We start from the raw sequence: 26,669 nt of genomic DNA on the forward strand, positions 1-26,669 counted from the left end.
TATTCACTGAGCACCACTGTACGTCGCATTAATGCGAACACAGCATGCAGGCTTAGTGAGAGATGTACATGCATATTAATGAATCCCCAGGATTATTTTAACCACAAAACTGTGGATTTTGTGTAACAATATGATGAAGATTCCCTAGATCTTAGAGATGAAATCAAGTCATTTGTTTGAGTCCCGGCATTGTCAGCTGGCATATTTTCTGTGATTACAAGATATTTGAGTGTTCATAGGACAAGAAATTAAAGCTGTACACATTACAATTAATTTTTTTTTTAAAGAAATAGTTAACCAAGTGCAGAAAAGCAACCTCAGTAGCAGGTAAAATGTGAAACACTGTTTAATTGCATTTGTTGTTTCTGAATGGGAAAGATGTAAGCTACATTAGCCGATTAAACCTCACAGTCAGTTGAGGAGGGACGGACTACACTGGAGCTTGTGGTGTACAGATGTGAGTTTTTCTGCACTTATGACTCTGCCTGTGATGCCTCCTAGAAATTCATTTAGTTAAGCCCTACATAAGAGAAGATTTGGCTATATGCAGCTGCTTTTCTTACTTGTAATCTGTTTGTTCAGAGTGATTTTCTGTTTTCTCTGTGCACAGTAATATTTCTTTTCATATGTAACTGTTAATTATGCTGCTTATTTAATTGTTTCTTAAGTATATTTATTCACTTTTACACAGCTTGTGGTTGATCATCTATTTTACGTATTTATTAACTGATAAGAAAATATTTCTTAACAAATGGTGGTGAACTGTTGGCATCCTCCTGTAATGGGCTAGGCTGCTTTGATACATGCTACAATTTATGAAGATTGGAAGATTAACTGGGAGCTCTCCAGTGAGTTAAGACAGTGTGGCAGTTTACTATCTTGGGCTAGAACAGAAGACTGTAGTGCTGGAGAATATTTACAGCATTTCCTGAAAAACTTTGTGTGTTTGTGTGTGTATATGAACATGAACACTTGAAGACATAGAAATCCAGAGAAACTGGTGAGAAAGGGATCTTGGGAGCTAGATTAAAAACCGTGCTCAGTATGAAACTTATTTTTGAGGTGTGGATTGAGTAGACCCACACTCAGGACAGTAGTGCATATGTCTTTAAGGATCTTGAGACTGTGCTGCACGTGATGATTAGGGAGTCATATTTGTATGACCTTTCTATACTGTAATGTAATGTAATACTGGTGGTGTGATTCAAGAGACCATACAGCAGTAGGTACTGAATTTTAGACAAAGCTAATTTGTTTGCGGACAGTGGAATGGATCCGAAGACACTAAGTCAATTTATTTGTGGATGGCAGAGTGAATTTAAGGACTGTAGATCCTGCCCACCATACTTCACAGTAGTTGGCAATGGGGAGATTCAAACCCCATTTGTCTCTGACCAAGGGTCCTTCATATTAGTGGAAGTTGTAGAATTCAGACCTTTGTCTGTCACTGACTGGTCCCCACAGTTGTGAAGTTTTAGCCAGTAGATAGCCAACATAGATTGACGCACTGTTTACATATATGTGTAGCCTAGATGGTTATGGAGTTTTGCTTGAAGCTACTGGGCATTACATTGTGGATTCTTCCATTTAACTCTTAAACAAGATTTTCTTTTCTGCCTTGGATGACTTAAGTCTTACCAACGTAGAAGTAGGCCAAAGCCAAATGTATTCTTTGACTGACTAAAAAAAAACTCAAAACTCACAGGATAAGGCCTGGAAACCATATTATCAAGAGTAATCCACACAAAATTTTCAAAAATTGCAACAGCCCCCAAACAACATGAAAACAACCATATATATAATAGCAAAAAAATATTTTGAGAGCCCCAAACTAGGTTTCTCTGCAACCCTTAGAAATTCTGAATCCTGAGTCACCAGCATTGCAGGTGGACTCCCCCTACTCCTGTACCAGCAAACTGGCCTCCCTTTCTGTGTTAGATAGAGAAGTCCTGATCCCTTTACTTCTTGTTGGTGCAAAAATTTAAATCCAAGCAACTTCCATCAAAAGAGTTACACAGATCGCCAGAAAGTGGAAAAAAATCACTTAAAATGCTCTGCTGTGTTGTCTGCAGAAACACTCATTCATTTCATCTGTACACCTTGTTACATGTCACATCTTAACTGCAGTTTTATTGACAAAACAGTTGCAGGATTTATAGTTTTTCACCTTTACATCTTTGGTGCATTTTTATTAAAAAAAAGTTGCAGGTTTTATACAGTGTCTTACATTTTTACTAAAAATAAATTGCAGCTTTTCTACAACTTTTCCAAGTCTAATTGGTCCATTTCTGTTTGATAATCTATGCCTGGAATGCCTCATTGTATAAGCTAACACCAGATTAGGGAACCTAATATTAAAAATAAATATCATTAACAGAAATGAGTGACATGTATATTATACAACACTTTCCAAGGTAATGGAATAAGCTTCTCCCAAATCAGAAGTCAGTCATGAACCTTCTTCAAAAAAAAATATAATTGATAACATATATGGAAAGTAAAAATAGTAACATGGCATTATGGTATTCTAGTTTGTTTGGTAGGTTATCTGGACATTTGAGCAAGCCTATGTACATTGGTAACACTGGTAAAATCATCTAGGCTCCATCTGGGAATCTAAAGTCAAAAAGTGTATTTCTGAGTAAGGGAGTTATTCATACACATGGTCCATGGTCACGTAGGCCTGGTACATGTCCAACTCGCATACCAGACAGCTCATATAAGGAGCTGTGTTCGGCAGAGCAAAGACATACTCAACTGGATACTTGGACTCTTCCATGTTCACAGCTGGTATGCAAATGAGAGTCCACAGCATAGTTAGCAGTACATAAACATGTGAAGCAGGGGCTGTAATTTGTGGCTGTCAAGCTGCAGAGTTAGAGTAAAAAATATCCATAGCCGAGCACACAATGATCAAGGAATAGTGAAGCATTGCTAAACCTAATGTAACTGAGTAGCAGCACCATTTCTTGAGCAAACAGCAGTCAATATGTTTTGCTGGATAAGTGTAACAGCATGTTGTGGTTTGCAGTGCACCCAAGCACACAGCTTCAAACATATCTGAACTGCCTACCAGTCTGTGGCTCATTTGAGCTCCTGCCAGTGGGCACGTTTGTCTGGCTAAATCACCCCTCTCATTTCCATGGATACAAATAATGCATGGGCAGTGAGCCACCAAACTTTATGAAATGTCGTTACCTGTGTACAGCAGCACTTTGCTATCATATTCAACAATCATGTATGTACCAGACTTAAGAGAAAGTAAAATAATGACTAATGTAATAACATTAAATCTGAAATTGTTGTCTTCATTTGATCTTCATCCTGTGGGTACAGGCACCGACATCTGTTCTGAGCTGGCCATATCCAAGCTACGGTGCCAAAACTGAGCAATTCCCCTACCCATAATGCCCCTTCTCCCTCACTATCTCAGATCTCATTTGTCATCAATCGAGCAACAAGTGGGTCAACTGAGCTCCTTGGTTCTGAACGATTTGTAATGATTTATAGCCTTGTTACAGGTATTGTTTTTTCTTCTCTGTAGATTTCTTATTCTTTACCCTACCCTCATGTTCTTTGCGTAGAAAAAATAAATCCTTATTTGGTCTATCAGGTTCCTCTTTCTAACCTGCTCTATTTTATTCTACTCTTGGATATGGCTGTAAAATCTGACAAAGAGAACGCTGCGGGTTTAAAAAAGTGTACTGGGTGTGGACACGAGCTTCCCCCTTCAGATGCCCACACCCAGTGCACTGTGTGTTTAGGCCCCAGCCACCTGAACTCTGAGTGCTCCATTTGTGCGGGTATCAGTGAATGTATTGTTGTGGATAGAAGGAATAAACTTATTTTAAAGTGCCTGTTATCCAGTTCCGCTTCTGTGGGCATAGGGACTCAACCTCTCTCTAAGTCGCCCGATGTGAAAAGGAGGGAAGAGGAGAAGAAGGCCGAGAGGGAGAGAAAAGTCTAGAAGCAGGGACAGACCTCCGGAAAAGTGGAATTTGCCAGATTCTTCCCCATCCACTGGGGAACCTTCCCCCAGGACCAGGCCTAGGCTGTCTTCACCTCTGTCGAGGTTTTCTCCTGAACCTCCTGATATCCCATTGGCCTAGCCCAGACATCCTTCCTGAGTCGGTGCTTCCTCTGCCAGATCATCCCGGAGTTTGTCAGAGAGAGAAGTGGACCATCTGATGAGACAGTTTCTGTGAGCCCAGATCCAGCTGGGGGTCCTTACTGCCCCATCCTCTTCAGGATTGGTGGGTCCTCCCCATGACTTTGCTGGGCATCCTCCTTTCCTGAGCCAGTGGCTTCAGGGCCTGTGGATATCGAACATCCAACGACGATGTTTTTGGTTTCTTCTACGCTGACCATGGCCTTGAGTTCCTCAGCGCCTTTCACTTTGGTGCTGGAGTGCTTTCGGAGCTCTAGTCCACTCTGCGGCAGGTCCGAGGGGTTGGCGGCAGCATCCAAGTTTTCTGTGCTCTCACTTTCCCTCAGAGCCTCAGCATTGAGCAGCTCGGCACCGACTCCATCTTCGGCGCAGATGGGGTCAGGGATCTCTGATCTGGCGGCATCGAGCTCCTTGGCACCAATGTCTTCAGCACCGATCTCCTCCTCTCCATTGGCGTTTGACATGCTGGAGAAGGTTCTATCGATCTCTGTCACCCCCCTTCAGATCCTTTCTTATCTCAGCCAGAATCTGAGCTCAGCATCTCCAGTCCTCCATTTCAGGGACAGTCTGCCCCAACCCTCCAGGTTACCCAACCTGTGGAGCCCCAGGCTTTCAGTTCTTCCCCAGAAAGTCCACCAGAAACACATATGCAAGAGGAGACACCTTGACCCCACTCTAGAGTCTGCCACCGAAGACACCGACTGGGAGGAAGGGGAGGGCTCTCCTAGATCTGCACCTGACGTTGTGTTCTTTGGAGACATCATGGAAATTCTGCAACAGAAAGGTGGATGGTCCTACCAAAAGCCCAATCTGGATGAATCGGTGTTCCTGGAGGTGTTCAGAGCAGGCCCATCTTCTTCCTCAGTGACCGCCTGCGGACCTCTTGGTAGACCTTAATGCCCACAGGGCATGGAAGGAACTGGACGTGGTGGAACCAGTACCCAAGTGCCCTGACACAGTATTAAGCATCCCTCAGGATAGAGTGTTCTGGCCAGAGTGTCCCTGTTGATGCCTTGGTAGTTGCAGCTGCCACCGAACAGAAGCTCGCTCAGGAGAGCACCTCTATCTATCCACCCGACAGGGAATCAAGAGCGATAGACAGGTCATGTTTACACTTCAGCAACCTTCTCTCTGAGGGAGCTGAATTGTATGACACATGTTACCAGGCTGCAGAGATCACTCATTGAAGAGGCATCTGCATCTTCCCCAGAGTCCATGTCTGTCAAGGAGAAGATTATTTTCTCCTCCAGACTGGCTACTCTTAAGGCCATCTCTAACACCTCTATAAGGCTCCTCTCCTATGCCATGGAAGGTGCATCTAGAGCAGCCAGTCCAGGCATCACTACTAGGTGTCACGCCTGCATGAGGCCCTGAGCCCTTTAAGGCATCCTTCACGAATGCCCCTTTGATGGGTCGACCTTGTTTGGCCTGTCCGTGAAGGAAACTCTGGCCCAGTGCGAGAAGAATGGCAAGACCCTGTTTGCTGTTGGGATCCACTTCTCTACTCAACAATCCTCCTCCAGGTATCAGAGAGGTAGTAAGAAGCTAGAGGCAGAAGGGCTTTGAGGGACCAAGGGTCTCGGGACTCTCGCCCGGACAGACCCTTCCAGTGACCTTGAAGTGTTACCCAACTGCTTCGCCCTGGAGACAGTCGGGGGTTGCTTTTCCTTATACCCATCAGCCTGGCAAACAGTCACGACAGATTAATGGGTACTGAGAATAATATCCAGGGGTTATTCGATCCCCTTCCTTTGTTCCCCAAAATGCCAGAAAATTCTTCCGGATGTTCCACCCACTCACAGGGAGGCAGTCAATCTAGAAATCTCTAAGGTGCTTATCAAGTGAGTCATCCAGCCCACCCCCCCAGAACTATCCGGATCGGGCATCTACTCATGGTTCTTTTTGGTGTCCAAAAAAGACAGGGGGACACAGACCCATATTGGACATGACCTGTCTAAACAAGTTGGTCACCAAGACAAAGTTCTGGATGGTTACCATTCAATCCATTCTTCCCTACCTGTAGAAGGCCTGCTGAATGTGCTTGGTGGACCTCCAAGACACGTATTACCACATAAAGATGGGCAAGCACCACAGGAGGTTCCTACGCTTCTAGTTAGTAGGCAGGCATTTCCAGCTCCCCCTTTGGTCTCATCACTGCCCCGCAGGGTGTTCATCAAAGTGATAGTAGTACTTGCAGTGCATCTCAGACTGCAGGGAATACAGGTTTTTCCCTACCTAGACAACTGGCTCCTAGCTGCACCCATCAGGCATCAGCTTCTTCAAGCCAGAGACCAGTTTCTCCAGTCAGCTTCGACCTAGGACATCGTGATAAACGTTCCATAATTCAGTTAACCTTTCCATTCTCTGGAATTTATCAGAACATGGTTAAACAGTTCTCTGTGCAAGGTCTTCCTCACCAGCGATAGGATTTACTCTCTTCAGCTCCATGTTCGTCTCATTCTCGAAGCTTCTCTTCTTTCAGCAGCTCAGAATCTTCAAGCCCTATGGTCCATGGCAGCAACCATCGTTATTCTACCCCCTTGCAAGACTGCACATAAGTATCCTTCAGTGGACCCTAGCCGTACAATGGTCTCTTCTGGACAAACCTCTGTCTCATCCCATTTGCCTGTCCAAAATTTGCAAATTGCCCCTTTTGTGGTGGTTAGATTCCCAGAACTTGACAGAAGGTCACCCCTTCTTGGGTCCCGCTCCTGTAGCTACAGTCACCACAGATGCCTCCCAGCTTGGGTGGGGAGGGCATTGGCTGGGACAGACTGTTCAGGGGACGTGGTCAACATTAGAGACCAGCTTACACATCAGCATTCTGGAGATGAAGGCAGTGCTTCTGGTGTTGCAGGCACCTCATTCATTTCTCCCCCGAAGGAACGATTACGATACAGACGGACAACATGTCAGTGGTCTGGTATATCAACAAGCAGGGAGGAACCAGCTCATATCCCCTGTGTTGAGAGGCCATGAGATTGTGGGAATGAATGATTTTCTCCGACCACTTTCTTATCGCAATGCACGTTCCTGCGAGTTCCAACATTTTAGTGGACAAACTCAGCAGGACCTTACTTGTCTCCTCACGAGTGGTCTCTGAAACAGTCAGTAGTGGACATGATCTTCCAGAAATGGGGTTAACCTTGCTGCAGTCTCTTCACCTAGCCTTCCAACGCCAAGTGCAGCAAGTTCTTTGCCCTGATTCCCCCCAAAGGAGGACTTCCCAGAGATGCTGTAGTTCATGTTTGCCCCCCCCCCCCCCACGGTCTGCTGTATGCTTACCCTCCTCTTACTTTCATGTGGAAATTTCTTCAGAAGGCAAAAAGGTTGAGGTGTTAAATGATCCTCATTGCTCCTTTCTGGCCTTGTCAGGTTTGGTTCCTCTCCTCTGGTCTCACAGTGTTGGCCCTCCCTGGATTCTGGATCCTTGTCTAGATCTGATATCCAATCCAGGGGGGCGGTTATCATCCAGATCTGAAAAGCCTGAAGCTCACGGCTTGGCTCCCTGAGTTCCAATGATGGCTAGAGTTCCTGGGCTTTCCTCTCCCTTGAAGCACATTTTGCTTTCTGCTAACAAGTCATCTACCAAAATGATTTATGCTAGCAAGTGGAAGAGGTTTTCCATTTGGTCATCACAGCATTGTATAAATCCCTTTACTGCCTCAGTAACTTCAGTCGTAGAGTTCCTGGCCTGTATCTTCAACCAAGGTGCCCATTCCAATACAGTTAAAGTCAAACTTGTTGCCATTTCCCATTACCATGTAGGACTTAAAGACTCATCTTTATCTACTTCTATATTATGCAAAGCCTTTATGAAAGTTACATTTCTCTTAACGGCCACCAGTTAAGGATCCTACTCCCCTTTGGCACCTAACTTTTGTGCTACAATCGCTGGTGTCATCACCCTTTGAACCATCTACAAAGCTGGCTCTACAATATCTGTCTTGGAAGACTGCTATACTAGTGGGCCTGACCTCACCTAAGCAAGTTTCAGAGTTACAAGCTCTTTGCATTCAGCCTCTGTACCTCATATTCCATAAGGACCACATCTCTGTTAGACCAAACCCCTCCTTCATGGCCAAGGTCGCTTCTGAAACAAACATTAATCTGGTAATTCACATTCATGTTTTCTTTACAGAGTTCCAGAACAAAGGGGAATATCAATTGCTTATGCTTGACGTACATAGGCAGCTCCATTTCTGTCTAGATAAAACCAAAACTTTCAGAAAGTCCAATCAATTGTTTGTCTCATATTCTAAAGCCAGATTGGGATCTCCTGTCTCCAAAGTAACTATCGACAACTGGATTGCTAAATGTATCACATTTATTTATGACAAGTATGGTGTTTCTCTTCCCTCCTCAGTAAAAGCACATTCCATCAGAGCAGTCACTACTTCATCAGCTTTTTCATCCAGTGTACCAGTAGATGAGATATGCACTGTGCCTACATGGGCTAGGTCTCACAGGTTCATGTCTCACTACAAATGGGATAGTTTATCCCAGAACAGAGCCTCCTTTGGTTCTGCTGTGCTTCGAAATATCCCTCCTTAGGGCCTCCCAGGGTGCAAGTAGCTGGGGGACTCTGTCCCACAGGTTGAAGATCAAATGAAGACAACAATTTCAGATAAGGAAGTTGTGTACTCACCATAACGTTCCATCTGAATTGCTGCTCCTCATTTGTCTTCAGCCTTCCCTCCCCCTTCCTTAGTCAGTTAACCTGGCAGAGGGGGCCTCCCACCCTTTCTCTCTCTGATCTGTATTTGGGGTGGATTGTGTGGTAGTAGTGATGTCTCTGTTATCTTGATCATGTGCTTGGCTTTCAGGCAAACTTGATCTGAGGGAGAGAGGGGCATTATGGGTAAGGGAGGGGCTCATTTTCGGTATCGTAGCTTGGATGTGGCTGGCTCATCACCATTGTCAGTGCCTATACTATACCCACAGGTTGAGGACAAATGAAGAGCAACAATTCAGATGGAACGTTATGGTGACTACATAACTTTTTTTCTTATTGATTAGTGTTATGGAGATCCACCCAGCAGATGCAGGTTCCCCCAAAACCTGCATGTGTTTTGTATAATCCCACCATTCTGAAATTAGTCCATGCAAGCAATCAGACAACTACTGTTTAAATTTCAGGTCCTGACAGAATTAGCAATACAGTGGTTTACAACTCGAGGAACTGGGTGAGTTCAAGTAGATGTTGAGAGGCATCTTGCAATATTGCCTTTAATAATTTTTCCTACTAATGCTGCTGTGGCTTCTGTGTCATTCCCAGGCTGACAATGTATGGCTGAATGACAACTTGTAGTGCAAGAACACACTGAATAGGTATAACAAAACAGCATAATTGCAAAGGACTAAATCATAGATTAAAAGTTTAAAATAATCCTTGAGCGTCTTTAAATGTCAGCACACTATTTTGTCTAAAATATATGCTTATTAAGTAATCATTCTAGGGAAGTATAAATACCTCAAGTTTATGATACAAATATGGTGCAAACTTCCTTGTCGCCTGCAAGTCGCATAGAACTGCAAGATTTGAGTTACACTTGTTAAAGTTAGCAGGATTTCCATCTGTCAGTCATATACGTATGTTTAATACTGGCCTGTATTCACTGTAGAATCAGGACATTCTGATTAAAAGCTATGTCAGTGGCACAACAGATAACACACTTACCTTTTGTGTGGAAGGCTATGGGTTCTATTCCCACACTAGGTAGAGTGATTACTGACACAGCAGTGCATCATAAGGGGGTGCTGCACTCCTGAGTGTGTTATTCTTCAGATGAGATGTTAAACCAAGGCCCCATCTGCTGGAGTTGGTGTTAGCTCATGTGGATGTAAAAGAGTAGGAGCCCTTTATTTATATATATATATATATATATATATATATATATATATATATATATATATATATATATATATTCCATTCACTTGGTCAAAAATGATTCCAGGCAATTCACTTCACTGAAAGCTCACTTGGTCGAAGTTCATTTGGTCAAAAATGGAATATAGCCCTGCCCCACTGCAGTGCAACCCTGGAGTGAGAATATTAAATAAGGGGGTGTGGGGGGGTGTAGCCCCCCACATTATGCTAATAGTTTTTACTAAATATATATATATATATATATATATATATATATATATATATATATATATATATATATCAATGCATTTCTAATGGATATACCTTCTTATAACAGTGAATACATTAAAATTATGTGGGGGGCTATGCACCCCACACACCCCCTTTGTGGGGGGCTGTGCCCCCACACACACCCTTATTTAATTTTCTCACTCCAGGATTGCACTGCAGTGGGGCAGGGGTTATATTCCATTTTCGACCAAATGAACTTTGACCAAGTGAGCTTTCAGTGAAGTGCAATGCCTGGAATCATTTTCGACCAAATGAAATTCGACCAAGTGTATGGAATAAATATATATATATATATATATATATATATATATATATATATATATATATATATATATATAAACTCTTATTTACAACATATTTTTATTTACAAATATGCACACATTCATAATTTTCCTTATAATAACAAAATTTTCATCCCTATTAGACCACCTTTCCATAACCACCTTCTTATTTTACTTATTATTGCTAAAATTCATTTACCATTAAACATAATTTAATTTATTCTTTCATTTCATAGAACCCATATGGCATAAAATTACTTTTTATCTATTCATTTAACATTTTCTTTACTTTTATTATTATAATATCCGTATTTGATCATATATTTATTTTTTTATAAAATATTCTCTTAGTAGTATGATCTTTCCATAATTGTACTACTAATACCTTTTCTTCATTCCATGCTTTCTCGTTTATCCTTTTTTCTTTGCCTCTTTTAATTTATTCCTTATTTTCTTTTATCTGTAGTCATATTGCAAGATGATCAGCAAATCCTATTTCAACTTCCTCCCCTTCTATAACTAAACCTTCTAATATTAAAAAATAATCTATTTCAGTTCCATACGTAACCCCTTTTATAAGTCCATGATTTTTTGTCCAAGAGTTTTAACTTATCACATCTTATAACTTTTAACATTTTTTTCTTATTTCATTTCCTTTCTTTGTATGCTTGTCTCTTAAATGACAAAGTCTCCTGTTGTGTTAATATTCATACTTATCCCTATATAGTCTAAAATCTGATGAAATAAACTTTCCCTTTCTTTACAATTAATATAACCCTCACGTAAAATCACTGTTCAGTCTCAGCCTTACAACAGGATATGTACCCAAAGAATGGCGTACTGCAACAGTAGTCCCACTCCATAAAGGTGGTGCCACAACGGACCCCGGAAACTATCGCCCTATAAGTCTAACTAGCCTGGTCTGCAAAGCTATGGAGCGTATCATCATGGAACTCATAAACAAAGACATTAGGAACCTCCAAACACTGGATCCTACCCAATTCGGCTTTGTTAAGGGCAGATCTTGCCTCTTGAACCTGGTCATTTTCTTTGAAACAGTCACCAAGGCCATAGATGAAGGGAAGGTAGTTCACACAGCCTACCTTGACCTTGCAAAAGCCTTCGACACAATACCCCACTCGGGCATCATAAATAAGCTCACCAGCTTAAATATCAACCCCTATGTCACAAGATGGGTTGCAAACTGGCTTAGGGATAGAACCCACATGGTCAGAATTGCAGGTGCCATGTCAGACTCTAAACCAGTTACACGTGGCGTCCCACAAGGCTCAGTCCTGGGACCTCTCTTGTTCGGTATATATTTCTCTGAGGTACAGGCTAACACAGGAGGACTATGGCTGACAAAGTTTGCAGATGACTGCAAACAGGGGGCCATAATCAGTTCGCCGGCTGACACAAGCATCCTCCAAAAAGGTCTCATAGAGACGGATAACTGGTGCCAGAGCCATGGTCTAAAGCTAAATGCCAAAAAGTGCAGAGTCATTCCCTTTGGGAAAAACAAAGTGCCCACAAATTACCACATAGGTGGTAATCCATTAAGTACGGAAGAAGTAATTAGGGATTTGGGGACCCAAGTAGATTGCAATCTCTCCTTTGACAATCACATTGCCAAAGTGGTTAGAAAGACATTCTATATAGCCCACCTTATCACGAAGGGGTTCACATCTAGATCAAGAGAGGTCATTGTGCCTCTCTACTCATCACTCATCAGGCCCATAATTGAATACAATGCCCCATTTGGGATGTACCTTACCCGACACCTGCTACAACTAGAAAGACCCCAAAAGTACCTCACCAAGAGGATCAAGGGACTCAAACAGATGCCCTACACAGTTAGGCTAAAGAAACTCCAGCTCTACTCAGTTGCTTACCGCCTACTCAGAGGCGATCTGTGCCTGACGTATAAAGCCATGTCCAACCCAGAATTAATGGACATGCTCCACCTCAAGAAATCCAAATCCATGAGAACTACATGCTCCAGTGACTTAAACCTCAGCACAGAAATAAACAGAACATGCTGGAGGGACAGATTCATATCCCAGAGGGCTCCCCTCACTCTGGAACAAAATCCCAATCCATGTCAGACAGAGCCCCTCAATGACCCTCTTCAAGAAGAATCTTGACGTTTGGATGGGAGATCATAAATTTACCCCTGGGATCTCTTCTGTGTCACTGCTAGACAGAGGTACGGTAAACTAACCTTAAATGGGCTATCTTCTGTAACCTACTATACAGAGACACAGTCAACTAATCTAAGAAGGGTGGCGAAAGCCAAACACACTCTGGCTAGGCTTGTAAATGCCCTAGGGCAGATAGCCTAGTATCAACCTATGAACCTATAAGCATCATTTTCTTCTTCTTTCAGCTTTTTCCCGGTTGGGGATCACCACAGCGGATCACCTGTCCGCTCATGATTGGCAGTGGAGTTTTATGGTGTTGAGTTGCCAGCCCGGTGCCCATCCTTCCACAGAAGGCACAATTAATATAAGCATATAATGTTATAATTCTATATACTTGATCTTTCCATTTTAAATCTAGAATGGTTAATCTTCCCATTTTTACTTAAGTTACTACTGTATTTCTACAGAATACAACTATTCCAGAGCATTTCTCATTTCCCAAATTTCAGATTATCTATCCTCCCCATCGTTTCTGTCTGTAATCTTTTTTGTTAAAAACCGTGTGTCTTCTAATATAATTACATCTACATCACATGTATTACACCACTCCAAATTCCCTATTTTTCTTACTGTATTCTAAATATTATTACAGAAAGCACTGTAAACATTTCATTTTCCCTTTTCCTTAGTTTCTTGGTTTCATAAGTTCAAAGCTAATTACTGGGCTTAGCTGCCTTAACGGGCCAGTGTAAGCCTAGCCAGTGTCCCTGTGAAGGATGAGAATCAAACACTGTACCATGTGTCTGTGAATGAACCACCTTAACCATTATACCAACCCGCAACCATTAGCTGTATATATTCTTTTTCATCAATTTTTGTTCATTTTTTTCTTTTGTACTTGTCCTTTTAATTTTTTTGTCTTTTACCCTTTTACTAATAGAGTTCTTTCTTCTTTTACTATCTCCCAATTTTTATGCCTTCTTCGTCACTTATGTCAGAGCCTTCTATGTCCTCTGTATTATTTTCTATTTTTTCTTCTATTTTTACTACTTGTAAAATTTTTTCTCTTTCATTTTCCTTACTGTTATTTTCATTTTTACAGTCCATCCATAAATGTCCAGTTTTGTTACATTTATAACATTTCAATTAATTTTTCTGCATCATGTCCCACTTCCCCACAAATATAACATTTTCTTTAATCACAGTTACTTATCAAATGTCTTTCTTTCCCACAAAAAAAAGTGTTTTGGCTTGTCCCCATAATTTTTCAACACTCTTATTCCCCTCCATATTTATCATGAGTGCTGTATGTATAATGTTTTTCTCTTTCTACTTTTAACACAATATTACAATCCCATCCCATCCAGGCAGCAGACTAGTGCAGTGGATAGTGTTGTTACCTCTCATCAAGAGGTTCCCAGCTTCGGTTCTTGGCTGGGATTCCTTCTGTGAGAAGTCTGCATATTCTCCCTGTGTTCGCATGGATTTCCTCTTTCCTCTAGGTGCTCCAGTTTTCAACTACATTAGAAAGGCATGCAGTAGGTAGATTGGACACTCTAAATTGGCCATTGGTGTAAGTGTGTATGTGATGCAGATGAAATACCGCGGCAGGCTAGCCACCTGGCAGTGTAAATCTTGATTCTAGGCAGTTGTCACTGTTGAAGTGACACCCTGACCCCATGTGCAAAAATGGGAAAAAGGGGTTGTGGCTTGATGGATGGATTACATTCCCTTCTGGCAGTCCATAAACCCTTTTTTATCAAAAACATTTGCAATGTCTAGTACTTCTTTACATAACATTTTCTAGTGTCCTTTCAAAGTCTCTTTCCACCTCTGTTCAAAAGTGTGCATGAATTTTCTTTTTGTTTCCCTGTTAAATGTTTTTATCACATGAAAATTCTGTGGCTTACAGTCTTTCTTTTTTTATATGCTCAAAAACAATTTTCCATTTAAAAAAAAACTGTTTCAAATGTATTATAAAATGTCTGTTAATATAAGAATAAATGGTCTTACCTCATGTGCTTTTACACCCAAAGGTGCTATTAAATCATCCCACACTTCATACATGACCATTTCTTTGTCTTCTTTAATAGTAATCCTTACCACATACTCCTGTTTTTCATTTTCTTCTGCTTCCTTCCTTTCCATCCTACCAGTATTCTTCAGGATTGTCTCTGCAACCTCCTTTTTTATTTTCTCCATAATGTCCCCCAGGAAAAGTCTCCTTCATTTTCTGGCTCACTCTGCATCACCATTTCTTTATGTAATCATCCCACAACCCTCCTAACTGGAGAGTTGTAATTATACAGCTATCATTTGCTGACTCATATCCATCAAACAGATTTCTTTGAAACATCTCCCTAGAATTCTACATGCATTTTCCGGTCTTGATATTGGCTTTTTCCTCCTTTTCTCTCATCACCTTCCTTCTCCATCTGCCTCCCTGTTTCTCTGGGCCACCTCTGCCCCTGGAATGGAAACAGGAAGTGCTCATGCAGAATGGGTCCCACTCACAACACCGAGGGTAGAGCTAGTTCTATGATGCCCTGGACAAATTTCCCCAAATAGTATAAATACTACCTCAGGTCTCTTGTAAAAAGAGGCTGCCAACCTAGTTAAGAAAACCTGGTCAACAAAGAATAAATAAATAAGTGGTATTCATAAACATGGAGCACAGTTGTGATCATTGGAAGTTTTTAAGTTATTGTTACTGGCCTTGTATATGTGCTCTTGGCTTATTACTCTAGAGTTCTATGTACATGAAACTTGTCTGCAGGATTCAGAAAGTGTGTGATATGACAGAAATGCTACTGGTATTTATGACTTGTGCTACTCTAAAGATCTTACACAGGCAATGTCATATTCAATCCCTGTAAGGGGCTGTACACAGTGTTTATTAATATGGGGAAAGGAAAGCTCCATGATAAATCATTTTTGTGACCATGTCTGTGTTGTAGCTGTAAAACTATATAGTAAAATTCACAATAGTAAAATAGCAATAAAAATAAATTCTTTATTAATCCAAAGCTGTAAAAGATGAACACTTTTGTGCCATGTACTTCATCAGACAGTATTTTTAACAATCCCATAATACTATATAGTGTAAATCATCAGTAACTTCATAATTCGTTATCCCCACATTTAATGCTTAAAGGCTCTGACGGATTCAACAAAACATGTCCAGTCACTGATGCAAAATGAAATTCTTTTAACTCAAGTACCAAATCACTGTCCCCTTCTTTTTCATCCAAGACTACAAAATTCCCTGCTTGAAAATGTAAAGTTCTAAAACTCTGTGAATATCTGTACAATAAATTATGTAGGTTTCTCTTTGTGAACATGAGTGGTTGCACTTATTCTTCAAGATGCTAAAAATGTGTCTTGCATCCTAGCATAAAGTGCACAAGAAAGACAAGAGTGTAAGACTGTCAGAAATTCTGGTAGAATTAATAACTCTGTAATGTATGACATAGTTATAACTAGGACTGTGTACTGAAGACACATTATAATGGCCACGATGATGCAGCTGTTAGCATTATCGCTGCACAGCAAGAGGTTCTCTGGTTAGATTCTCTGGCTGAAGTGCCTTCTATGTGGAGTCTGCATATCCTCCCTGCGGTCGAGTGAGTTTTAAAGACGAGCAGGGGAGGTATGTGTATGCCTTCTACAAAGGTTGGGCATTGGGCTGGCGACAGTAAAAATACTACTGCCAAGTCAGTCTGTGGACCGGTGATCCGCTGTGGCGACCCCTAAACAGGAAAAGCTGAAAGACATTGCTTTTACTGAAAAGACATTATGGTGTACATTTTTATGTAAATTTAATTCTTTACTGATGGCAGTAGTATAGTAAGAAATTTTGGAGCCTAACCCTGGTAATAGTTTTATATGTATATTGTCTATCGCTGTGCAATAAGCCAGTATAGGTAATTTTAAACTGTGAATAGGTTTTAGTACATCCTTCTCCATACACAGTTATTGGATACTCTATTTATATTATATGTACATTTATTTGAATCATTAATAACATTTATATATTTGATGGTGGATTATTCTGATCTCCTTAAAGGGGTTTTGTATTACTGTCAGTTTGTTTCATACTCGGTTAACAACAGCTAATTTCTACTGCAAACTTTTCAAACTGGCAGGCAGCTGTTACTACTACTGCTTCTAATGTTACTATTGAAATATTAATGACTAACAATTTTGCCTTTAAAATTTAATTAAAAATCCATTCCTGGTTAAGTACAGTAATTGTGAGCTTTGTTTTAAAACTCAAGCTGACTACAAGTATGAAGTCTGTAAAATTTGTGCCAAATTACAGGACAGTACAGTTGTGTACACCTACCATAAATGTAGACATTTATGGTAGGTGTACACAACTGTACTATGTTCTTAGTGTTTCACTGTTGCAGTTGAACTGCCAACATTTCCTTCAGATTTGATGTGCAGTGAGATGTGTCTTTGTTCCAGATTCCTGCTGGCAATTGTTGTCTAGTGCTCCCAAGCATAATCATAGGTGTCCGTGTGTCCGTGGTTAGGATTTTGGAGGAAGAGGGTTAGGAAGAAGGTTTCCTTCATTTGAATGCATGCCCTGGACCCACCCAGAGAACTCCTTCAGGGCAGGGGATCGGAATCAGAATATTTGAACAAAGTCCAGATGTTGAAGCAGAAGATCTTTTTGCTGTCCTGAATAAGGCAGTCGTCCAAATAGGAATAAATCTGGATCCCTGACCCTAGAGTCTACAGTAGCTGCCAGGCAACCCATCTGTCCTGGGTAATATGAGTCCAATTTCTGTAAAAAGAGACAGTTTTTCTCCGAGGAGGCGAAGGGGGGAAGGGGGTCCTGAAGCCCCAACCGAGAGAGAGTTGTTGTTGCTTTCTTTGGGATTGGGATTCTTCTCTTCCTTCTAGAAGAAGAAGCAGTCCATTGTCGGAAAATCTTGGAGGCTGAACTTGCAGAAATCTTTACACATCTTTTAATAACTTCCTCAGCCTTAGATCCAAAAAGATCATCTTGTTGAACAGGGGGCAATAATAATTTAGCCTTAACCTGTTGCAAACTTTGTTCACGGCCAGGCATGTCTCCCTAATAACAGTAAGTAACAGCAGCAGAGGCAGCAGCCCATCAAAAAGCATCCAAAAAACAATGTAAGCTATGCTTGTTAACCTGTTCAGTCAATAGCAAACATCCAATCAGTCCTTCCTCCTATCCTCAAGCAGGAAAACTGGCAATTTAAAAGCCTTACACAGACAGTAGCAGAAGTATATACTGAGAAATAGTTTCAGGATCCGCAGAAGGGTTTTAAATAAAAAAAAATGAGTCAGGGAATCAGGATTCAAATTAGCCTCAGAAAAAAATCATCTACAATGTCCAAAACAGGAGGGATAGCTAAAGGCTATGCTGAGGAAGAAGAAGAAATTAGATACAGAAGCCTGGTCAGAATCTGAAGGAGCCGCGTCCGAAGGTCCCTGCAGCAGTTAAAAACTGGGCCCCTTGTGGACCTGGCACAGAACCGACTGCAACAGTGAAACACGAAGAACATCTTAAATATTTTTCAAAGTGTACAAGTGAAGCCTGCTTTGTGTGTGTGCGTGTTTAGCTATTGTAACATTACAAACTGTATCAGAGAATGTCATGCAGTGGACAGAATGCTGCTTTCTCAAATAAAAAAAAGACTTATTTACCCAAGAGCACAAGAAACTTACTGTACATAATTTAGAAGCAGTGCAGGGTAATCATACACTTAAGTCTGCAGATTAGTCTTTCTCGGATAGAAATCGGACTACAAAGTCCGATAAGGAATACAAACTCTTATTCTTACTCCTTAACTCAGAGAAAAGAAAAGCCTACACTGATGCAAGGCCTTTCAAAAAAGGGTGGCAAAAAGAGTTGAACTAAAAATAATCTAAATGCTGTAAAGCAACAGTTACCAGGAAATGCATACTGGAGAAGTCAGAAAGAGAGATAAGAAGTTGGACTTTGAATTTAGAACATTGTCAAAAGAAAGTAAAAAGGGAGGTAAAAGTGATATGGAGGTTTTATCAGATAGTCGTTGAGATTGTCTTTTGCAAGTTATAAGTATAAAAGTTATAAGTAAATTGAGATGTTAGAAGTTATGATAGCAGAGTATGAAGCAAAAGCAGATTCTCTGCTTAAGGATTTAAATGTTCTGAATAATACATTAGTGAATGATAAGAATTTTGTTTCGGTGAAGCGTAATTACGATACTATTTTCAATGAGGTGGACCAATTTTGTGTTAAGGTTGTGAATCGCAAGATCCACAAACTAGAAAGGGATCTTAGGGAGTATAGTGAAGGCATGGCTTACCCACTCCCAGTTAAGACTAGATGGACTAGTAATACTGTTATGCAACATAATAATGCCCACAGTAACAATAATGTTGATTTACAGGCTGAGCTACCTAGAAGGAGTGAGAGATTAGCAGAGAAGGAAAGAAAAACTCACACCAGGATTTTATATTTCCCCCAGACAAATCAGGGGGGAGGGGGGCCAGATTTCCAGTGAGGAGATGGAACAAATAATTGAGAATATCTATACCGATTCTGACCAAGAAGGGTTTGGGCCTTTAGATATGCTTTCCAGTACCTCCACAAGTTACACGGTGACCACGGATAATAATTTTACTGTTTATAATTTTACTGATCTAGAGATAAGGAAAGAGCATTTTGATTTATTTACAAGAGGTATGCATTTTGTACCAGCACGAACATTTAATCTGGAAGCAGAATTAATAGATCTCAAAATGTTTGTTAGACATTTGAATTTGTCTTTATATTTCAAGGGTCAACCTTGTACAGGTGACACACTCTCAAGAAAGAGCACTTTCAACCCTCCCATACACCCCTCCATCAAGGTGTTCAGAGAATTGGTAGAAAGAGATTTAAGGGCCATTGGTACTAGAAAATCTGCTACAAATCCCCAGAATTTAAGTTTGAATGAAACACATATAATCAAACTTTTAAAAGAAGAGAGGTATAGAGTAATGAAGCCGGATAAAGGAGGGGGTTTAGTTTTGATGTACAATATGGAGTACGACACACACATTTATAATATGCTACAAGATCCTGAGCATTATGATCTAATATCAAGAAATGAGCTACATATAGCCTATTCTAAAATCAATTATTTGTTGATGGACCATCTTTTGCAAGGAGCCATTAACGAAAAGCTATACAACTATTTATTTGTAGCTAAACCAAGAGTCCCAGTAATCTTTGGCATCCCAAAAACCCACAAAGGGCTGGACCCTTTGAAATTTAGACCAACAGTTTCTGGTGAAGGAAGCATTACAGAACCCTTAGGGAAATTTATTGACTATGTCCTTAAAAAGTTTGTTACATCTTTAAATTACATATGTAAAGATTCTTGGGATTTTCTGAAAGGTATAGGAATCCACTTGTACCACCCGGATCTTTTAATGGTAACCATTGACATAGTACAATTATTCCCCAGTATACCACACTCAACAGGTCTTGACTGGTTCAATGAGGTCTTGGTTAAAGAAGCCAAACTTGAGGCTAATGTTGTGAACGTATTAGTTGAATTTATGGAAATTGTGTTGAGTAATAATTTCATTTGTTTCAATGGTGAAGTTTACAAACAAAAATTGGGAGTTGCAATGGGTGCTTCTTGCGCCTCTTTATATGCGAACATTGTATTGCATAAATGGGAACAGACTTTTATATTTGGTACAGATTGGGTGAAATACATTAAACATTATGTCAGGTATCTGGATGATATATGTTTGTTATGGTGTGGAACAGAAGTGGATTTTCAGAATTTTGTTAGCTGCATTAATTCCACTACTTCTTTTTTGACTTTTACACATTCAGTCAGCAATAATAGTTTGAACTATTTGGATGTGACTTTAGTTAAAGATGTTACCAACAGCAAGTTTGCTTCAAGAGTATACAGGAAGCCTACATACTCTAATTCTTATCTGCACTTTGGTAGTAGCCATCCTTTCTATCAAAAGAAAGGAATTATTAAAGGGCAATTAATCCGTGCTTCTAGAATGTGTAGTACTGCGGATTATTTTCTAAATGAGGTAAACTTTTTGAAAGAGAGGTTCTGTGAAAGAGGTCACCCTGCTAAATTAGTTAACTTAGTTACTGAAATTTCTGCACACAGGGAAGAAAAATATCCACCCTTATTAGGGTGTATGACACCACAAGTGGGTAACTTGCACAAGAATGCCCAAGAATTAGAACAAATTAGTTATATACATACATTTTTTAGCAACTCCAACTAAATAGAGGAAACAATATTAAGATACTGGCCGGTTCTTACACTACATGAAGAACTATTAACAAAGGTCCCAAAAAAACCCAAATTTGTCAGACACAGGGATACTAATATGAAAGAAATATTTGAGAGAAAGCAAATGGTGGATGCCACTGGCAGTAGATCTAAGAAAGGAACCTACAAATGTGGAATGTGTAAACAATGTCCTGCTATTTTGAATGACAATAGCATATACATTCCATCCAGAAAATATCTATGTTGGTCAAACGGATATTTCAATTGCAGTGCAAAATATGTTGTATATTTAGGCTTTTGCACAAAATGTCTAAGTTTCTATATAGGGAAAACAGAAAGGACTTTAAGGAGAAGAATTTACGAACGCTTTTACGATATTTCTAAGAAAAAAGAAACTAATGCTTTTTATAAACATTCTTTGTCCTGCCCCGATATGGAAATTAAGTTTATTGTTTTAGACCAGATAACACCTGACAAGAGAGGGGGTGACTGGGAGACCAAATTGGAATATAGGGAGCTTATATGGCAGCTAAGTTTAGATGCTGCTAAGTGGCCAGGATTAAATGATTATATGAATTTAAGTAGTGTTTTAAAATTAAGAAGGGCTAAGTTATAATATTTAGTAAGAAATTAATATTATCCACATCAGCTTATTTATTATTCATTCTTTGTATAGAGAATTATTATTAATGCAGTATCATTTGATTACTTTCATTGCTTATTGTTGCATTTTATGTATTTTATATGTCTTTTGCACACTAACAGTGACACACCAGTTAATAATTATAAAAGTGGTTTTATGAAACAACACACACAATATCATTCATTATTTATTTATTTATTTACATATATTACGTGATTTTTAAATGATATTTATGAAAGTGTATTTATTGGGATTTTATGAATTTTATATAACCTTGTGCTGTTTAGTATTGGACTTTTAAAATTAGCTATCAATTAACTAAATTTGATTCATTTCAATTAATGAATCACATGATCTTTATGCACCCATTTAAATAAGACCATTTTGTTTTATATTGTTATCTTGATAAAGCTCAGTATTGCACTGAGCGAAAGCGCTTGAGAAGGATTTGGAGAAAGGTTTGTTTTGTGTTTAAATAAACGTCTTTTGGAGACTACCTCTGGCTTTTCACTGCCTTGGATCATATTTCTTATTTAAGTTATAAGTAATGCCAGATGTCTCTGTGCCCTATTTATATTCAGAGGTCAGTATCGTGAAAATAGGATACAGTCCTGCATCCTTGCTCAACTGTAGAGGGGGATCTGTTATTCCTAATAAAGGATTAATAAAAAGGAATACTCTCCACATGACAGGACTTGACTACCTAATATAATGAAAGATGAAACTGAAAGCAAGAAGTGTGAAAGAAGGCAGTGAGTGGCAACCATATTCTCCATATGGACTTGGCATGGAATGACAATATTTCATTTGTAGTGAATACTTCTTTAATAGACATATTGTTCTGCACCAGATCGGGTGAGTCATTGTTGTTTGAACATTCCATAGCTAAAACATGCGACGGGATAACTAATCTTACTGCCAAGTCCTAACATTCTCAGTAAACAAAATCACATATTAAACAACCAAATCCTCTCTCCCACCCAACATGGCTTTAGGGCTGGTCACAGTACCACCACAGCTCTTCTGTCCTTCTAGGACACGGTCAACTGTGCCAGAGATGCAGGAAAAATGGTCTCTTCTCTCTTCTTAGATCTCCCTAAGGCCTTCGATACCATCTCCCACCCCCTTCTTCTCACCAAACTGTCTCACTTAGGTATTCCTCCTTTTACCCTAAAATGTTTCTCTAACTATCTCACAGATCAGCAACAATCAACTAAATGGTAGCAATCTTTCTCCCATTCCTCAATACAACCACGGGCGTGCCTCAAGGAACTGTACCTGGGCCTCTTTTGTTCAGTAGCTTCATCATAAACTTTCACTGTACCTTCAGTCAAGGTGTGGTCATCCAGTTCTCTGATGACTCAACCATCATCTGCACCGCCGACTCTGCTTCACAACTGCAACAACTCACTCAATCTGCCCTCATCACCACTGAAACTTGGATGACCAGAATCACCTACCCTAAACCCCCCCCCTAAAAAAAATAAACTCATGCTATTTACCCCTAAGAAAACACCCCACTGAACGAGGACATATTCACTACCTTCTCCCAGAACAGCACTATCACTGAGGTTGTCCCAAACACAAAACTATTAGGACTCATCACTGACGAAAACCTAACCTTTGACCTCCATATTCACAGTAACATCCAAAAACACACCAAAAAATTTGGCACACTCTACATGCACAAATACTTTTTCAACCTCTCCACTAAACTAGCCTTGGCCACTTCCTTTCTGCTACCCTAACTACTATACAGTGCCCCTCGCACCAATATCCAGTCTTCCTTTAAATCCAAACTTGACTCGTGCTATAATAAAATTGCAAAATTCGTGACCAATGCAAAGTATTCATCCCACCACTGTACCTCACTAATCCTACTAAACTAGCTAGAGCTCCTACACTATCTTACATAGCTACAGCTAACCACTGCACATAAACTGATATTCAAACCATCGAACGGCGCTGCCCTTTCTTCCCTACTCACGCAGTACCACCCAAATCGACCACTTGGGTCAAAAAGTCAAATGCTCCTGAGTGTTGAAAACCCTTTACTCCTTCACTGTCACCAAGCTATGGAATACCCTCTCTCGGGACTACCAGTAATCCAGCCCTCTTTAAACAATCCCTGAAACAACACCTCTCCTCTCCATGGCCCTGCACTTGTGCCAAACTTACACTCCCCAACACTCGACAATACCCAACACCCTCATGAAATACTTTTCTGTATAATCTCTCTCCAAGTTCTATCATTTAGCCTTTGACTTCATCTGATTTTCTTTTCACTCTGCTTCATGCAAGTTTATAATGTCTCCTAAGCAAGAATGAACAACATGCTATGTAAGAGTCTATCCCCAAAGATGTACTCAGCTATACTAAGCAGTGCCACATAGCAATCTCTATCAACTCTTCCTAATGTCCTTCCTCTGCATAGTAACCTCATAATGTCCCTGATTATAATCCAGCTCATTCAACTGTTTGCAACTCTTATACTACCATACTCTTTATGAGAAACTACCTCCTGTACATAGTTTAAACTAATGTTTCAGTATTTGCATTTACATGATTGGTGCTACTGTTCATTTATTGTAGAGCTTTTCTCCCCGAGCCTCCACTGAAAATGGGCTAATTTTGGCACAGTTGACCATCCCGGTAAACAAACGCAAATAAATAAATGACTCAATCAATCACTGAAAGATGTTAATCAACAGATGGTAAATAATGAAATATTTATGTTTGGTAGCTCACAAGTTTGCAGTGGCTATAACAGCAGACTTTTTTTCAGGAATGTGTCAACCCAAAATATCTGTGACGCAGCCACATGGACTTCCAGTCATACATTTAATAAACATTGTACATTAGAGGAGAAAAGCAGATGTTGCTGCAGTCTTGAGGGTTTGTTGATTTTTCTAGTTTAGATTTGTGAACAGAATAGTACTCTTTCTGTCCACGTTGAATATTGTGGCAGTAGTGATCCATATGATAAATAGTACAGTTGTGTAAGCAATTTGTCTTTTAACAGTATTTGAAAAAAGGATTGTTGTTGCAATGTAGGTGCCTACCCACTATAACCACTAATATCCTGGATATCTGGAATTAGCGGTGGTGGTGGTGCGGTAGCATTGTCGCCTCACAGTAAGACGCTGTGCGGTTCAACTCTCAGCTGGAGCGTCTTCTGTGTGGAGACATGCGTGAATGGGCGCACCTTCGTTGAAGGTTGTGCGTCAGGGCTGGCAACTCGGCACGTAAAAATCAGCTGCCAATCATTAGCGGACCGGAGTTCCGCTGTGGTGACCCCTAACCGGGAAAAGCTGAAAGACACAATTGTTGACTCATTTTGTCACTCTGCCTCCCCCCTCCCAGCCTTGGCAGAGAAGATTTTGTTTGCTGGGACATTTTAGTACTGTTTCACGCATTCAGGTCAAGAGGCACACTCAGTGATACTTCTGTCTTACATATGAAGAGCTAAAGGTGGTACAGCGTATTCTTTTCTTTCTGGCATTCTACTGATTTCCACTGCATAAGGAGGAGATCTGTCCTACCATGGGGATATCCAAAGATTTGGAAGTCTGACCATCCAGATGGGTAGATGCGCACTTGCAGTTAACTGTCATCTAGTGTGAATCATACTGCATCTGTGATCCTTGTATTCAAACACATTCTTTTGTGTTAGTTGCACAATTACACTTCAGTGTTATTTTTCCATTTTACTTAATTTAAATCTCATTAGCCATTACAGAAATGCTACACATAATAAAACTTGAAGCAGATCTATATAAAGAGAATGTATGACAATATAAACATTAATCATGTGCTTTTAAGTCTTAATATGAAAATTCACAAATATGAAGGAAGTGGTAAAGCAGCTAACAAATTATGTTCTGTTTCAGGCTGCAGAGGTTGCCAGCCTGGAAGAAGCAATGATGCAGTTTCAGACAGATATTGTAGATCTTCAGAAGAACACAGGGGTACGGCGACATGAAGTCTTTGAGTCTCTGTGAGTAGATGCAGTATTGTATTACATTTTGTACTAAAAGGGTTTTGCCAGGTAGCATTGTACACATTTGTTTTCTAAGATAAATGCAGTGGCTGTGCTTTTTTGTTAGATCCTGTTTGCGATTCTTATATTTAGTGTAAAAGTTTGAGACTAAAGGCAGTGATTTAATTTTTATTCTGCTGGTTTCTGTCTGTGTATTGGCAGGTCGGTCTTTTGGAATTTTCTGAAACACATCCTAATAAGGGGTATCCATGATTTGCACACAGTGTAAAAGAAATCTAACCAGCTGATTGGGTTAGCTTTACATACCCATTACCCATGCATGTGCTCTCACATATAGATTAAGGAGTACGATCACCATTGTAATTTCAGTTCCTTCCTACTGCTGCTACCTACTAGAGTTCTTTCTAGCACTTACTGAAGGGAAATGCTTTTGTTAAGTGCATAAAGTCACCAGGCCTCAGCCATCCAAACTAAAACCACTGTGCCAGCTATAGCCCAAAGCATAGACCACCATAAACTTTTCCTTCTGTGCCTGGAATTCTTGTATATCAGCCCAACAAGGCATATGAGCTTGAGAAAGAGACATGTAGTAATTGGCATATTGTTCAGCAAAAGCAAATGTACAAATTATGTATCATGTGCAAAACATCTAATTATAAAAACCCATTACTGCAAATTTGGAATAAGAAGTCATTGTCACTGTGTTGCTGTCATGTTACAAAAAATACTAGAACCTCAGGTGTGTGTGTGTGTGTGTGTGTGTATACGTGTACATGTACATACATACATATGTATATATTTTCAGAACAGAACCACTGAAACCAAAATAAATAAGACTTGTAACCAAAAAGTCACACACCATCAGAAACCAGTGTAACAACGGGAATGGAGACAGAAATTAGCGCTTTCATCACACTTTATTAAAGTGGAACAAAAGCCCTAATTTCTGTCTCCATTCTCGTTGTTGTACTGGTTTCCGAAGGTGTGTGAGCTG

General features: G+C 40.1%; 1 protein-coding gene across 2 annotated transcripts in view; it reads left to right on the forward strand.

The window, feature by feature from the left end:
• Positions 1-26,669, forward strand: part of IKBKB (inhibitor of nuclear factor kappa B kinase subunit beta) — a 1,482,168-nt gene that overhangs the window by 1,229,376 nt on the left and 226,123 nt on the right. For both annotated transcript variants that reach the window (XM_044082985.1, XM_044082984.1), the window contains one exon: positions 25,566-25,672. In XM_044082985.1, coding sequence (XP_043938920.1) covers positions 25,566-25,672 — 107 coding nt within the window. The remainder of the gene's footprint in view (positions 1-25,565; positions 25,673-26,669) is intronic.

This window comes from Protopterus annectens, chromosome 9.part0, assembly GCF_019279795.1.
Source record: "Protopterus annectens isolate FY-2018-M chromosome 9.part0, PAN1.0, whole genome shotgun sequence".
Lineage (NCBI taxonomy): Eukaryota > Metazoa > Chordata > Ceratodontiformes > Protopteridae > Protopterus > Protopterus annectens.